The 17388-nt window shown below is 44.7% G+C and overlaps 1 protein-coding gene across 1 annotated transcript in view; it reads right to left on the bottom strand.

Moving 5' to 3' along the window:
• MME (membrane metalloendopeptidase) overlaps positions 1–17388 on the bottom strand; it is a 59302-nt gene that overhangs the window by 7455 nt on the left and 34459 nt on the right. Inside the window, exons 16-19 of the mRNA XM_065410933.1 lie at positions 13727–13785; positions 6041–6160; positions 5180–5313; positions 1884–1949 (exon numbers count right to left, since the gene is read on the bottom strand). Coding sequence (XP_065267005.1) covers positions 1884–1949; positions 5180–5313; positions 6041–6160; positions 13727–13785 — 379 coding nt within the window. The remainder of the gene's footprint in view (positions 1–1883; positions 1950–5179; positions 5314–6040; positions 6161–13726; positions 13786–17388) is intronic.

The raw sequence follows: 17388 nt of genomic DNA, 5'->3' as shown, positions 1-17388 counted from the left end.
CAGCTTCTCTTTCTGGCTGCTGCCTTGTTCTCCAGAATCTAAGCTTTCCAGGAACTCCCTAGTGAATTGAGCATAACTGATGCAGTGATTCCTGTGTTTGCAGAACCTGAAACAATAGCTCTGAGAGGTCTGAGCTGCCCCATTTGTTCCAGGGGTGCTCTGGTGTGGAGTGATAATGTATTAAGTGTCAACACTGTGAAATATTTCACTCTGATTAAAGTGGAAAAGGAGAGGGCAGGTCATGTTATGAGGATCTAGGTTATCTGCTGTGATGGACAGCTCACTGTGGTGCCACAAGAGTGGAACTGGGAAAGTACTGCCATTTTCCCATCCCAAACCCAAGAAGCCTAGAAGAGCCTAGCAGGGCATCTGGGCCTAGGGTTGCCAACCCTCCAGGACTGGCCTGGAGTCTCCTGGAATCGGCATCAATCTCCTGGTGACTATTGAAAGCAGTCCAGGAGATTTTAATAGGATATTTTAAGAAAATGACATTATGTCATGTTGGGGAAAAAAAATCTCCCGGAATAGCTTCAGTCAGAGTTGGAACCCTATCTGCCCCCCCCCCCCCAGGGGTAGCCTAGCACAAGGAGCCCACAGAGCTGGTGGGTGTATCTGGACCTCAGTAAGGGGGAACCAAGCCCTGAAAGCAAGCAGGATCACTGTGACTGGCGTTCCATGTGGGCAGAGACTGTTTTGTGGGTGGAGTTTGGAAGACTACCATTACCTTTCCCTGCCATTCATAAACAGAATGCTGGTGAACAGACATAGACAACAGGTCAATATGATCATTCAGTCAGGTTAAAGTTTGTGTGGCATTGATTCACTAAGTGTTTTCATTCTACAAATTCTTTATGCCCAACAAGTAATAGTGAGCAGGGCCGGCTCCAGGCACCAGCCGAGCAAGCTCGTGCTTGGGGCGGCAGATTTCAAAGGGTGGCATTCCATCTAATCCTTTTTTTTTTTTTTTGGTTTTGGTTTGTTTTGCGCTTCACCGCTTTGGCCGCCCCTGAAGGTTTTTTCTTTTTGGTTTACTGCTCCCGCCGCCCTGTAGGGGGCGGAGGAGGGGAGCGCCCTGCATCAAGCCCGGTAGGGCAGCCCGCGTCCTTCCCTGCCTGCTGAACGGAGTGGCGCGGAGCCCTCCCAGCAGGCGGCGCAGCGGGAGGGGCCACGTGGCAAGCGCCCCGCTTAAGGAAGACCTGGCCGCCCCCCTTCTCCCTCCCTCCTCCCCCCGCTAGCCGGGGTCCGCACTCTGCTGCCCGGGGTCTGCATGGCCGGGAGTCCCCCTGCACCCACGCTCCCACCACCTCGCAGGTATTTTTTGTTTGTTTTTATTTTTTCTTTCCTTCGCCGCTCCGGCAGGCGGGCCAGTTTGTTGTCCCCCCCGCCCACCGCTCCGGCCGGGGGCAGGTTTATTCCCCGCCCCCCTTTGCTGCTCCGGCCGGCTGGTTTGTTCTCCCCCTTCCCCCTTTGCTGCTCCGGCCGGGGGCAGGTTTGTTTCCCGCTGCTCCGGCTGGCTGGTTTGTTCTCTCCTCCCCCCCCCCTTCGCCGCTCCGGCCGGCCGGGCGTTTTTTGCTTTGGGCGGCAAAAAAGCCAGAGCCGGCCCTGATAGTGAGAGAGAGCTAGAGAGAGCTATAATGGGCAATAATAAATGAAAGAGCACTAGGAATAGAGAATCCCTTCCCTAAAGTGAGTAATATACTGAACAAAAGGTAACAAGGTTTCCGTTGTTTTAGAAGCTGACTCGGTGACAGAGAATTACAGTAAAGTGTCGTTCTGTCTTTGCCACATAAAAACTGCTTCCCCCCGCCAAGGCACTTTAATAAATTTGTTTCAACAGTAATAATCTCAACTGTGAGGACAGAGAGAAAATGGATCTTTCTCACCTTATAAGCTTGTCTAACACCCCCATTATCAGCAATGTTTTCTCCCAGAGTATTGATTCCACTCAGCTGCAAAGAGAGAAATGAAAAAGTTGCAGGTTTTCTCGCAGGAAAAGCTTCTCTATCCTGGGAATTACAGTGCTAAACTTCTGAATATCTCCTGTTTATTTACCCACTTTGGCCTTGACTAGAGGTCTCGGGTTCCAAAGCAGAGACGAGTGAATGGCAAAAGTTTCAAGCAAGCCCTCCCAAATTTGAATATTTAACAGAAGATTTATGTTAATGCATCTGAACATTGTCTGCCTCTCTTGTCTCCAAACCCTAATTCCCTCCCTCTCGATACAACGAGCATTTTATGGCTGTCATATCTTTCTTGCCCAGACTTTCTGATGTCTGCTGATTAATTCACTTTCTTGTTCTTTGTGTCCTTAACATCCAGCTTCTTATCTTTCTCAAACCCATCCTCCTTACTTTTGCTATAATCTCAACAGTGGGTCTGGCTGATTCTGTTGGGCTCAGTATGGTTTTATCATCATTGCTCAAGGTCTCCAGGCCAGTGGTGGCCAGAATACACTGGAAACCCATGAGGCAGGGAAGATCCAGACTTCATGATGTTGGAAGACATCAGTTAACAGAACCAAGACTGGCAAATCTGCTGGAACCTTTCTAGGAATTTTGCTGGATATCAGGCAAGGTGGGTGGCCCCTTAGCTTCATGGTCTAATCAACACACTGGGACAGATCCTCAGTGAGTGTAAATCAGCATATTAACACTAAAGATAATGGAGTTATGCTAGTGGAGAACCTGGCTCTTTATTTTTATTGAAAAACTTTGCCAGTCCTTAATCCAAAGCTGCATGTCATCTGAAGTCATAAAGCTGCAACTCATCATTAGATTCAATTCTGAGGGTGGATAAATATCAGAACAAAAACCTGCACTGTTATTTCCCCGAAATGATTTTAAAATGATTCTGGTGATCTTATTGGTATAGCTGTTAGATTGAAAACTCCTCAGGATGGGAGTTTGTCTTTGCATGTTCTGTATGAAAATGAACAGACTTGTCAGCTGTCAACAAAGAGACAATAAGAGTCAAAGGTACAGCTGGGAGCAACCCCTCATGCATCACTTACAGCAGGAGGTTCTATCCCATTGAAACTCTGCTCTTTATACAAATAGCTTTCAGCACTGCTGAACACTGCATGTGGTTATCCAGAGAAGTCCAAAATAAACAAGATAGATGTTGTAAGAACTGGCCTTTCACAATGGAATTGGGTGCTATTGTAAACACCTTCCACCCGTTTACTGTCCAACAGTGTTTCAGGGGCTCATGCTCGTTTGCTGTGTGACCTTCTCTGTGAAAGAAACAGCAACGCAAACTGGAAAGCACATTAGTGCAGTACAAGCCTTTACAAGCTGTCCACAGAGAATGCAGGCAGCTCAGCAGAGACTTCAGATGAAAGAGCATTGAAACTCAGTCTTTGAACTGTGAGAAACGCAAGCTTGGAACTGCAGAGACACTCAAAGTCTGCTTTACCTCTGTCTAGTTCTATCTGCCTTTCTCAACTAGCTTAGATTATTAGGGCTCTTTCTGTGTCAACATTTCTTTGCGCTGTTTGGTTAGGAGGATGCTTTTTTTTTTTTTTTTTCCCCAGTGCATTTTTAGTTTGAAGGAGGTTCACTGGGATAAGTTGTGTGGGACAAGTCACAGGATATGGCTGCTGTTCTAGTGAACCACCAAACTTTGTACAAACCCATGCAAATGTATGCATTCCAAACCAGGGATTGTAGATCTATGAGAGTTAACAGTTATTTATCGGCTTTTCTGTGGTGATATCTGAGTGCCTCACATACATTAATGAATTCATTCTCACAACATCCTGATGAAGTAGGGAAGTGATGTTATCTCGGTTTTACAGATGGGGACTGGGGACAAAGAGAGCTTATATGATTTGCCCAAGATCACACAAGGAAATCAGCAAATCCAAGATTAGAACCCACATAACCCTAAATCCTAATCCAGGTCTTTAACTGTAAGACCCTTCCTCTATGAGAGAGAGACAATTGTTTGAATGCCAACTTTGCTTAACTTCACAGCCTGTGAATACAAGGGCAGCTCTATGTATGTATGCAGTCAGGCGGCTTTTGGCGGCACACCTGTGGGAGGTCCACTGGTAACGCGGATTCGGCGGCATGCCTGCGGGAGGTCCGCCGGTCCCACGCCTTCGGCGTACCCACCGCCGAATTGCCACTGAAGCCGCGGGACCGGCGGACCTCCCGCAGGCATGTCACCAAAGCCAGCCTAACTGCCGCCCTCACGGCGACTGGCAGGCCGCCCCCTGCGGCTTGCTGCCGCAGGCCTGCGCGTGGGGCGCTGGTGCCTGGAGCCACCCCTGTGTGAATATATGCAAAATGGTTCTGACAAATTCATGAAGCTGTTCAAATTGAACTTTTAAGGGTTCACAGCTCTGCTTAGACTCTAAGCAAATTCCAGACCAAAGGAGTAGAGGAGACTGCAGCAATGGAAGGAAAATGTGCTAATATAGGTCTCTGTTTATAAGAGAAATAGAAATACACTGATATGACAGAGTATCCTTCAATACTTCTTCAACTGGAAATTTTGCCATTTGAGTTAAATGGGCTGGACCCATATTCAGTTAAAAAAAAAGAAGACAGATGTTATTGTCACCTGCTTTTATGAGTTAATGGAATGTTAAACATACATGAACAGCCTAAGGGCCTGAACCTGCAAGCCTCTATTTATTCAGGACTCAAGATACTATAGTGATGAATACCATAGCTCTCTCCAGATGCATTGGAGGCCTGTCTCTATGTGGGTTGGGATCTGTGCTGCTGACAATGCAGGGGGAGAGACTGAGTGGGCCAGGGAAAGTAGCAGGCAGGATGAGTTTAGACTGGGAGGTACATTATCCCCACCTCCAGCTCCAAGGAAATGAAGCCAAAAATATAGCAGATTATCTTTCCTGTTCTACCAGAAAGTTGAAGGGGGAGGGGAGGGCTTTCAGGGCCCAATGCTGGTGCAGATTTGCAGTCACAAACCATGGTCTTACAAAGGGGGGTAAACCCTGACCCCTGCTGGGACAGACAGTATGTATGTGATCTTCTTGGAGATGTCATCCACCAAAGTCTCCTTCCATAGGTTTTTCTGAGGGGGGCTAATCTGGGCCATACACCTCAATGGCACTACTCTCATGAATAAGAGTTTGTGGGATTGGGCCTTAAATGTCCATCTTACTTCATTTAAAATGACATTGTAGAGACAGAAATTATGAATGACCTACATGTTTTCCACCTGCTAGGTCCCACGAAAAGTTTCCATACTGGTATACCATACACTGGGACTGATCCTTAAAATGTTGTGCTGATTCTTGCGTCCACCAGTCCATGAGGTCCCCATTTTCATTAAAATTTCTACCTGTAATGATATGTGCACAGAATGATGTATGTAAGAAACAAGCTGATGATGCAGTAATGAAGGGCAATAAAAGTTACTTTCTCAGTTAGAAGAAAATATATTACAGTATAATTATCCATGAAAATAGGTGTTTCTGTAATGAAGCAATCACAGAAATGATGCCCTTTTCTTCTTTCAAAACAAGCCTGTGTTCTAGCCAGGAAGGACAGGTACTGTTGCCTACAACATAAGGCTCTCTCCACAACAGCATACAAGGGGCTTTGGGAATAGCCTGGGGGAAAAGCAGGAGATCCACTGGTCAAAAAACCATGATGGAGGGAGCGCATGTGCTTTGCTGTGCTACTGCTCAAGAGTGACATAAGCTTCTTAAAAGTGGAGGAGAGGGGGCACCAGTGCCTGAACCATGGTCCCGCCCCCTGTAGTGCCCCTTCCCCTTAAGGCCCCGCCTTCATGCTGCCTCTTCTCCCCAAGACCCCGCCTCCTCACTTTTAAAAATGGTGGGGCCATGGCCCCCTGGACCCTCCTGTTCCGGCGCCCCTGCTACTGTTGCAGCCCTGAGGCTACCTTAGTGCCTCTGTTGCTCTCAGAGAATACCAGTGCAAATCACAAGAAAATATGATTGGGTCCTAGAAGCGTCGTCTTTTTATCTTCTACCTTGAATGACTAGACTGCAAAGTATGCAGTCAATAATGTAATGTCTACAAAAAATAAAAACCCTGAACCTTACCATTGTCGTCAAATCCATGAGTGATTTCATGGCCAATGACCATACCAATGCCACCATAATTCAGTGATTTGGATTGAGAGGCACTGAAGAAAGGTGGTTGCAAAATGCCTGCAGGGAAGACTGCAAAGGAAGAAAACACAATAAGATGCCGATTCATTATTTCATGCACTCAACTTTAATAAGTAATTCATTCGTATGGGATCACTTACAAGAAATGTACTTTATTACAGAATCATTTACATGGACTTTAGTGAGGAAATCAAGCTGTTTGCCCGCAAATACAACAGCAAGGGTAAATATATTTACCTATGGAAGGCTCTGTGAGAAGTGAAGATAAATGAGCAAAAAAAAAAAAAAATCGAACATGGGGCAAAGGGAAACATCCCTCCAAACATTCCCGCGCCACTTCCCACAGCTCCCATTGGCTGGGAACGGCGAACCACGGCCACTGGGAGCTGCGGGTGGCTGTGCAAATGTAAACAAACTGTCTGGCGAGCCGCAGGTTGCCTACCACTGCCCTATACACTACTGTAATATTTGTACACGGTATGCCTTGCGAGGTATTATCTGAAAACGTATAACTTGCTGATCAGTAATATCATGGTAAAATGTGTGCATCAGCATTATGTGCAAAGTTATAAATTCCCCCCTTTATGATATTAAAAATGCATGTTCAGTCTCACATAGCATCAAACTGGTCAAACAGACCTGTCTTGAACAAAGGAGTGTGTGTTTGCCTTAATTTGCATTTAAGCTGCAAACAAAGTCATCAAGCAGAGAGGGGGAAAGGGAGGAAACAAAAGGAAACCTGCATGTGAGCATATACAGGTGAAAAAAACCCAGCAGGGAACATTTTTCCACACAGGCTTTTTGGTTCCTGGTTCTCAGCTGGAAATGCTTTACATGAGGGGGACTGAAACTATAAAATGAGGGGCAAATACCCCAAAGGCGCCTCTCTTTTCTCTCCCTGTCTATCTCACTCTTTGCACCTGAGACGAGAAAAGAAGCAGCCGTTGGACTCTGGAGAGGAGTCCTTACCTAGACATTGGTCAGTAATACTGCTGGAAGCATGTGGTGAGAAACGTTGCTTGGATCTAATATAGCTTGTTAAGTTAGGCACTAGACAGTGTTTTATCTTTATTTTTCTTGTAACCATTTCTAATTCTTATGCCTCCTCACTTGTACTCATTTAAAATCCATCTCTTTGAGTTAATAAATTTGTTTTAATGTTTTATCTAATCCAGTGTGTTAAGTTGAAGTGTCTGGGTAATTCCATTTAAGGTGGCAAGTTGTTGTATATTATTCCCTTAAAGGACTAAGGGACTTTAAATACAAGAAAAATGTATCGAACAAACATGAATCTGTTAAGTGTTTTCATTGATCTCACAAAAGCATTTGATACAGTCAGTAGAGAAGGATTATGGATGATCCTCAGCAAATTTGGTTGCCCACCAAAACTGGCAAAGATTATTCATTTATTCCATGAGGGGATGCAAGGTCAGGTACTTTTTAATGGCGATCTCACTGACTCCTTTCCCATTTCAAATGGAGTCAAACAAGGCTGTGTCCTTGCCCCTGTACTGCTCAACCTCTTCTTCACCCAAGTTCTCAACCATGCTACAGATGGTTCAACAGTGGCATATACATCAGATACAGACACAATGGCTCAGTCTTCAATCTTACAAGACTTAAAGCAAAAACAAAAGTAACAGAACTACTAATATGAGAAGCACTCTTTGCTGATGATCGTACCCTCCTAGCACACACAGAGGGAGATCTCCAGTGCATTGTAGATCGCTTCACTGAAGCATCAAAATTGTTTGGCCTCACAAGCAGCCTGGAAAAAACTGTGGTGATGCACCAATCATCTTCACTGCTCCATGCAATATCTCCTAGCATATACATTAGTGGAATCCAACTAAAGCAAGTTGGCAGTTTTACCTATCTCGGCAGCAACATCTCCAATGATGGATCTCTTGACAAAGCGATCACGAACAGGATAGAGAAAGCTTCTCAGTCATTAGGAAAGCTATGTAGCAAAGTACTGAAATCCCACAACATAACCCTCTCAACAAAAATAAAATTTTACAATGCTTTTGTGCTCACATCTCTCCTCTATGGCTGTGCAACCTGGACACCATACAAATGGCATATCAAACAGCTAGAGGCCTTCCATATGCAGTCTCTGCACGTCATTATGGGGATCCACTGGCAGGACAAAATTACCAACCTGGAGGTTCTCCAAAAGTCAAATACCACAAGCGTCAAGGCCATGCTGATAAAAGCCCAACTATGCTGGGTTGGACACATCATTAGGATGCGTGAATATCGACTCCCCAGAAAAATTTTCTATGGATAATTGGCACAAGGACACAGGAATCAAGGCTGCCCCAGAAAGCGCTACAAGGACAGCATCAAGAACAACACACACTTTGGTGCAATAAAACCGGATGATGTTGAGAAGGCTGCGTTAAATAGAGCAGCATAGCAACACACAGCACTCAGAGCTTTCCAAGCCTTTGAAGATGACAGAAATAATCGATTGTTTGCTGCAAGGGAAAAGCATCATACTACTGCCGTAGCTACCAGATGCTCACCAATGACTTTGTCTGCCTGATCTGCTCACGAGCATGCATGTCACGCTTTGGACTTCAGAGTCACTCCAGAATCCACAAAAAGAAAGAGCATAAAAATGTCATCCTCGAACACACACACACAAACACACACACACATATATATTTAGACTGTCCAGGCGAGGGCTGGACAGTAAAGACTTACTGTCAGGACTCATGGGTTTTTACCCACCCTCCTATAAGAGCATTGATTCCATGACTCCTGTTACATAACAAAATCCTGACTTAACTAGAGTTAGCTGAGGCACTATAAAGTTATGAGGTACATTCAGAGTGGAGATTTTAAAAGAGACTATGTGCAAGTCCTGCTGAGCATCAAGAGCCAGAGTGTGCCCTGCTACTCTGCGGGCTCTTAGGCACTTCACTACACCAGCCCTGTGCACACCTGCACAACACAGCTCTAGTCCCTGAAGCGCAATGCCTGCTTCCTCTAGGCACTCCTAGGATGCAAGATACCCCAAAGACGACAGGAACATGGGTCCACCTCCTTCTTCCTATATACCTGCCAACAGAGACAGCTGGCTGCATGGGGGGATCTATGGTGCACCTTCTGAAGGTCTCTAGTAGTGGGCTATTCCCAGCATTCCCCCTGCACGCCCAACAGCTTAGGGAGAATTCACTTTGAGGCAGAGTGCCTCCCAGAGGTCCTGCTGAGGTAATGTGGATCCATACCACCCCAGCCCTCGGCTGTACTGAAGCACCAGGACAGAGCCCTAAATTCCCTAAGCACTGTGCCGAAAGCTCTGCTTTAGAAGAAATCTTCTTAAGTGTGTTACTAAGCTATTCAAGCATCAACTTTAAAGATCATTCTGCTTTAATTATAAAGTGGCATGCCACAGCTCAAGGATGAGATAAGAATTTATGGCTCATATTTACTGTCAGTCATTAGCTTCAAGCTTCCAAATTATGACTCCTGTTCCACTGATTACTAAGCAAAAGCTATTTTAAACAAAGCTCCGTGAGCAGATTTTTATGCTGCATGTTGAAAGGTACTTTCAAAATGTTTATTTGGCCTCAACACCCTTGGCCTCATTCTGCAGTCCTTACCCAAGCATAACTGGTCAGTGAAGTCAATGGAGTGTTGTCTGTGTTAGGCTCTTACTGTGGTTACCACATAATTCTCAGTGCTTAGTCTGTTTGTGGGAGCTCTGGTATCTAATGATAATTGTGCGGCAGTTTTGCTTTGCCAGCGTTTGGGTGATTATGTACTGTTGGTTTCAATCTGTGTGGTTTGAACTCCATCCTCACACATTTCATGTTCAAAAACCCCTACCATGTCAAAGGGGTGCTCACTTGGTGCAGTGCAAAACTGCAAATTTCACATGATTTTGATTTAAAGACAGAAACTGGCTGAAGTTAACTGTAAAAATTTGTGAGCAAACATTATCTGAGTTTCAAGTGTGGGATGAAACCTGGAAACTGGCAAGTTTGGCATGGTTCACATTTTCATGAAAATATTTCGCACAGCCCATCTAATCAAATCACCATAGGCTGCTACATTGTCCCTGGCCCTCATTTAGGTGCACCAGGTGTGGGGTGCCAGGAGGCTTCCTCCTACCCCCGTCACTCCCGCCTTCCCTGTGCCAGGGCCAACATAACTGTAGTCCTTGTGCACTAGAAACTACAAACTTCTAGTGCCTCTCCGAGTGCAAGTCCAAAGGTGTTGGGGAGTGTTGGGACAAGGTGTGGCCACACTTGCAGAGGTATAAACAAGATATGAACTGGCTCAATAAAAACTGTGGACCTAGGACTGCAGGACCATTTTGAAATTGTCTAATTTTTAAAAAAAAGAAATATTCCAATCAAACTAGCAACCTTCTTGGAAGTATTGACCTTAGAATTCCAATTCTCTTTCATTCTGGGTCTGATCCTAGACCTTCAAAATCAGTGAGAGCAGGAGCAGGGTTTATATGATCGAAGATGTAACATTAACTTTTGTTTTTTTTTGGGTAGAAAGTACAGACTCTCAAAATGTTAGCAATGTAAATATGCCCCAGAAAAATGAAAGGAAAACAGCATCCATTCGGCTCAGTGCAGCTGTGCTTACAGAGTGTGCAATGGGAATCACTTTTTGCCATGCAATAAATTGATATATATTCCCAGAATAAAGTTTCAAATTGCAGTTGAACCTCCTGCTGGCAATGACTATGTTGCAGAAAAGTGACATAATTTTTAAAACTAGCAACCTGAGAACCCAGTGAAAGAAACTGCACACCAGCCTGCATGCTGATTTAATACGTAGTTTGAAAATAGAAGTAAGATTGTAATAGAAACTATTTTTTAAATATTAAACAGCCCTGGTTTAACTGCAATGAAACCAAGAGTGTCAAATATTTTCTACAAAGGCTTTCCATATGTAAACCAGTAACATGTTATTTCTTCTTGTGCAAGCAATGCAAGATCAGGTCCTTTAGTTTCTAAACATGGTGCAGATTTATTTTCATGCCGTAATAAGAATCATATATGGATTATGGTGTCTCCATAAGTGGTTATAAAAGCCAGAGTCTGTACTTGTGAGTGTCCCTTCTGTCTTGAGCAACAGAGGGTCCTGTGGCACCTTTGAGACTAACAGAAGTATTGGGAGCATAAGCTTTCGTGGGTAAGAACCTCACTTCTTCAGATCTGAAGAAGTGAGGTTCTTACCCACGAAAGCTTATGCTCCCAATACTTCTGTTAGTCTCAAAGGTGCCACAGGACCCTCTGTTGCTCAAGACAGATTCAGATTAACACGGCTACCCCTCTGATACTTGACACCTTCTGTCTTGGTGTCCCATATGAAGCAAGATACTACCCAGGGGCAGCAAGATGAAAAAAACAGAAATAACAGATACTTGAATTGAAATAGACACAAGGGGCCAGGTCCTCTGCTGCACCCACCTAGCACAGCAGAGTGAAGGGACTATTAGGACGATAGTTATATGTGCCCCAGCCCCAGCACAGGTTAGAGCAGGCTGGGGCTGCTCTAACTTGCACTAGTTGCCTATGGCCCCCAGGGTGCCCCACCCATCCCCTTCCCAGGCTTCTTCCTACTCCCTTCTGCTCCTGACGTGCCTTAGCCCTCTTGTACCAGGAGTTGTGGAAGGAAGGCAGAAATGCTGGCTACACCTGCTCTGCACCCACTGTCGCTTCTTCCTTGCCAGGGGCAATCTCCAGCAGGGGCCTTGTGAGCAGTTTCTTGACTAGTGTAAAGGGAGCAGAATGGGGCAGATTTTCTGCCCCAAGATCTTTCATTTGAGAATTAAACAAATACATAATAGTAAGGAAGCACCCAGTAGGGCTGGGAAATTAGGAGTTCTGGCTTTGGCATTGATCGCTGGTTGACTGAGGGAAAGCCCCTTCAACTCCCTGTGCTTCAAATTTCTCTAAATTTCTCTAAAATGAGGATAATAATACTTACTGACCTATGGCATAGGCACGTTGTGAGGAATCATTAATGTTTGTAAAGTGCTTTGAGATCTTTGGATGAAAGTGTCTGCATTGATGCAAAGTATGTTGTTATATGGGGGGGGACCTCAGAGGTTTTTCTCACTATTACTATATTCCTTTCTTCAGCCAAAGCCTATTTTTCCATATTTATAAAAATAATTTATCATCTTTTTATTGTTTCTCTTCTACAGGGCTGCCCAGAGGATTCAGGGGGCCTGGGGCAAAGCGCGGGAGCTGCGGCACTTGTACTCACCTGGCGGTGGTCCGGGTCTTCGGCGGCATTTCGGCGGCGGGGGGTCCTTCAGTGCTGCCGAAGACGCGGAGCGACTGAAGGGCCCCCCGCCGCTGAAATGCCGCCGAAGACCCGGACCCCCGCTGGGCCAGGGCTCGCGGGGCCCCTACGGGGTCTGGGGCCTGGGGCAAATTGCCCCACTTGCCCCTCCCCTCCCCCCGGATGGCCCTGCTCTTCTATTTCCAAATTATGTATAACCAAAGGTGGGCCTGATAGGCTGATACTACCAGGTTTCTAGCTATACTCAAAAAGCATTGCTAAAGCTATTTGATTATTATTGTGTCTTCTTCTTCTTTAAGCTGTTTTTGTGCTGAGTTTAATCTGCCAGGTTGACATTTTCGTTTTTTCCAGTACAAAGGAAACCAAGAATTAAAGAGAGATGAAACACATGACAGACCAGGAGTTTCAGGTCATCTGACAGATGACACATGCTTAACTGAAATAGGAACCAAGGACCCCCCAGACTCAACAAGATTTTACAGAGCCGTACTTTAGAGAATGTGCCTTGTGATTGTAGGTTTAAGATTAAAAAAATGACAAATGCCAGCTGAGCCTATTGCAGTGTAAACAGATCTCCTTACACGCTAAAGCGAGTTACACTCATATTTCAAGATGATTTAACATAGGGCCATCGTCTGTTACCTTGCCAAAAGGACATTTCTCTGAGAGTAGCCCTGCTGATTTAGATGAGAATACTCCCCGGGAAGGGTACCTCTCCATGTACGTAAGGGCAGGAGATTTATGGCCCATAAGGAAGACATGAAAAGGGATGTTAAGGGATTGTAAGGAATACATTCAGTAAGTTTATGCTTCCATTATTCAGCTGGATGAAATTCACTGTCCCGACTAAAGCTAGAGTAAATAGGCTTTGTGTGAAGGAGCTATGGAAGAGTTGTAAGGAACAGAATCAACCTCTAATCTACAGACAGAACCCTGGGCAGCTCAGGCCACTGCTTCCTTTCTCAGGCTGGTACAGTTACTGCAACTCCTGGGCATCCCCTAGGCAAGGGTTGTGGTCACTGGACCTATGTAATCTTTGACCCACTGGCCACACCTCTTTCCTTTCCACAGCTGAACTCCAAGCTCCCTTCCTTGCTGGCCTATGCAGAGATGGCCCACTTCCCAGTTCTTCCATGTACAGAAGATGTGGAGTCCCCATCCGCGTTTGAGAGCCCCTCAATCACCTACTCCCCAAGTAATGAAATCTCTGTGGGTCTGCTACACTAAGGGCCTTCTGCAGTCCATATGCTACTGGGTGCATATCACTTTCAGGGCTTACAAACAAATAACCAGGCCGCTAAAGAATTGTACCTTCAGTATGCTAGTAAACCTTACCTATCTGATTCCTGCTTGCAGAATAAAAGGCATTGACGACAGCAGCCCCACTTATCCACCTACAGAAAACACACAAGAAGTCTAGTTAGAAATACAATTTGTAACAGCAAGCTCAACTGGGTATGGGAACAGACCAGGAAAGTGACCCTCTCCTTCACCTGTTACTGAAAATATTTAGATTTCCTTTTACTGGCACTAGAAGATTTCACTGGCAAAATTTCAAACACAAAAAAATCATCATGAATCCAGATTGCATATCTTCAAGTAGTGATAAACACCAGCATAGATTATTATCATTTCAAAGTATTTATGATTCATTTAAAATTGTGTTTATAGTCTTATATGTCAATGTTTTCAGGATCCGTCATCAGCTATAAGTCCAGAAATCTAGATATTGGACTTGATCCTGTGGTCATTATACAGGGATGTAAGGCTTACACAGGTCTAGAACCAAGTTCTGTGGAGTTACTAAGGCAGCTAGCCACGCCAGGCTGACACCCAGCAGCAGCAACTATAACTGACTTGTGCTCCATTTCCTACGACCCATTGTGGACACAGACCATGGAAAGTTTTACCTCAAGTGTTTGACAGACAGCAGCCCCATGGCTCCTGATCGGCTCCCTGACCGATATAAACCCAAGGGGCATTCCAGGGAGTGCCTAGGCAACACTGTGGTTCTTCTGTGTCTGCCATGACTGGTCCTGCTCCTTGCTGTTGAATTCCTGGCTTGACCTTAGCTTGATTTGGACTTCACTGCCTGACTCAGACTCTGACCCTTGATATTAACCCTGGCCTGGATCTGACTATGAACTCCCCTGCCACTCCCAGCCTTGGGTTTGCCCCTGCTCTGACCCTTGGCCCTGATTGACCTTGTTGGAATCCTGACAGGGCAAATCTTCCAGTCAAACTGATGAGAATTGTACCTCCGTAAGACCGCAGCACTGAGCCTTTATTTACTATAAAAAATATTCCTATCTAAAAGGGGTTGAGTCTGCAGAGTACTAAGCACCTTGAATTCCTTTAAACTGGAGTTTATAGGTGCTCAGCATACAATTTGCTTTATAAGCATTTCAGTGTTGTTCATCACTGTATCTTGGGACCTCACAAATTAATTATGAGGTAGGAAACTATTACTCCCTTTAACAGAAAAGGAAACCCAGGCACAGGGTCAAATAGGAGGGCTGTCACCGAGCCAGGTCTTCTTGGCTTTCAGTCCTGTGCCTTAACCACAAGACAACCTCTCCTCCCCTTGTAGGGTCAAGCCTACCATCTGGAAAATACTTGAAAAGTCTTGGCCGTTTTTAGAGTCAGACATTTTTTACTGCTTTTCACTGGCACTCAGTTTAAGATGCCTTCCTAAGCAGACACCTAGGACTAGACCTTCAGTGAAGAAGCTTCAGCAGCATCGGTACTGTACACGTTTAACTTGCAGTATTGGAGCTAAGGGTGACATTTCACATCTGTACAGAGGGCCAGAATGAGGCCTATGTATCAGCTAAGTCTTACTTAAGATCTGAGACAAGAGGAACGTAAGTGGTGCATGTGACTTCTGCTGGCCCAATGCACAGGGGTTTATTTCACCCTCAGTGATTAATTTACAAAAATACCTCAGAAGATACCTTTGCCCCAGTAATCTCTTGATGATAAAGACCCAACAGGGGATATTTTGGTTGGGGGTGGGGGAGGGCGGCACGGCTAAGTGCTCACTGGAGAAAGGTGATACAATTGGCAGAAATGGTCTGTCTACTGTCAACTTGATATTTATATTATATGACGTGAAAGTCATGAAAAGGTCAGCCAACTTTGTGATTTCACTGACTGTAAAAGTTTAATTTATAGAATCAACATAGAAGCAAAAAACACACACACAAAGGATTTTTGAATTGTTAGTAAGAATGGTTTCTTGTGCCTATCTTTCACATACCCATAAACCAATGTGTTGTGTTGTTCATTTATGTTCTGTTCTCAAATACAGTCCTGATGTAACGCCACTGACTTCACTGAAGCTGAGCCTGCTTACACTAGTGCTGAATTTGGCTCTGGAGACCTGATTCTGTGTCTCACTGGTACACTTCAGGAATACATCCATTTGAAGTCAATGGAGTTATATTAAGGTGAGAAAGGTCAGAATCAAGCCCTGTATCTTCCATAGAGGTAGCACTCAGCAATGTGTAGGATCTGGCCCAATGTTCTGGCTTATGATAAGAGGATAGGTTTTTGCGTCACATCACATCTGAGCCCATATATTCCGAGCCAGAATATAACCCTAATTGTTTTATTAGGCTTAATAAATGTTAATATTTACTAGGCTTTAATATTCTACTTGAAGTTTTCCAAGCAGACGTTGGACTAGTGGGATGATATTGTAAATGGTCTATTGGATAATTTATTGCCTATAAGTAATAAGTTACTGTGATAGAGTCCATCATTTAAATGACAATAAACAAGTGGACTGTGTGAAAGATCAGCTACTCTGTGCATGGCTCATACCTGATATAAAGTAAAATGAATATTAAGAATGAATAATGAGTCATATATAATAAATCATTTGGGCCTGATTCGCCTCTCACTTACTCAAGTTTTATACCAAGGAACTCCACTGACTTCGGTGTAGTTATTCCTGCCTACTATGTGGGTGTAAGGCTATGTCTTCATTAGAAATGCTGCAGCTACACTGCTGTATCGCTTCACTGTAGACACTCACTACAGTGACAGGAGGGGCTCTCCCATCGCTGTAGTTCAGGGGTAGGCAACCTATGGCACGCGTGCCGAAGGCGGCACACGACCTGATTTTCAGTGGCACTCACACTGCCCGGGTCCTGGCCACCGGGGGGCTCTGCATTTTAATTTAATTTTAAATGAAGCTTCTTAAACATTTTAAAAACCTTATTTACTTTACATACAACAATAGTTTAGTTATATATTATAGACTTATAGAAAGAGACCTTCTAAAAATGTTAAAATGTATTACTGGCACGCGAAACCTTAAATTAGAGTGAATAAATGAAGACTCGGCACACCACTTCTGAAAGGTTGCCGACCCCTGCTGTAGTTAATCTACCTCCCCAAGTGGCAGTAGCTAGGTTGACGGAAGAATTCTTCTACAACGGGGTTAGGTCAACTTAACCGTGTCGCTCCGGAGTGTGGATTTTTCACACACCTGCACACCGTAGCTGGGCTGACTTAACTTTCTAGTGTAGACCTGGCCTAAGGGCATGAATACACTACAAGTGCTACAGCAGCACAGCTGCAGCTACACTGCTGTAGCATAGACACTTGCTACAGTGACAGAAGGGGTTTTCCACCGCCGTAGTAAATCTACCTTTGAGAAGCAGTAGCTAGGCGGATGGAAGAATTCGTCCATCCACCTAGCAGTGTCTACACCAGGGCGTAGGTTGGCTTAAATATGTCTCTCAGGGGTGTGAATTTTTCACACCCTTAAGCGACCTACCTAGCTTGACCTAAGTTTTAGGTGTAGACCAGGTCTTTATGAGAGAATAGAAACAGACCAAACTTGATACAGCCTAACAATTCTAGCCTGGACAATTAACATGAGAGAGCCTGGTAGTGAAGACAGAACAGAGACTAGGCAGCCATTGCAGTGGGGAATATACCTTTACGGTAATAAGATGTGAAAAAAGAACAGGAAAATCAGTAACTGC

The sequence above is a fragment of the Emys orbicularis genome, chromosome 9, assembly GCF_028017835.1.
Source record: "Emys orbicularis isolate rEmyOrb1 chromosome 9, rEmyOrb1.hap1, whole genome shotgun sequence".
Lineage (NCBI taxonomy): Eukaryota > Metazoa > Chordata > Testudines > Emydidae > Emys > Emys orbicularis.
The sequence above is the reverse complement of the archived record's forward strand: the minus strand, read 5'-3'. Positions and strand labels throughout refer to the sequence as shown.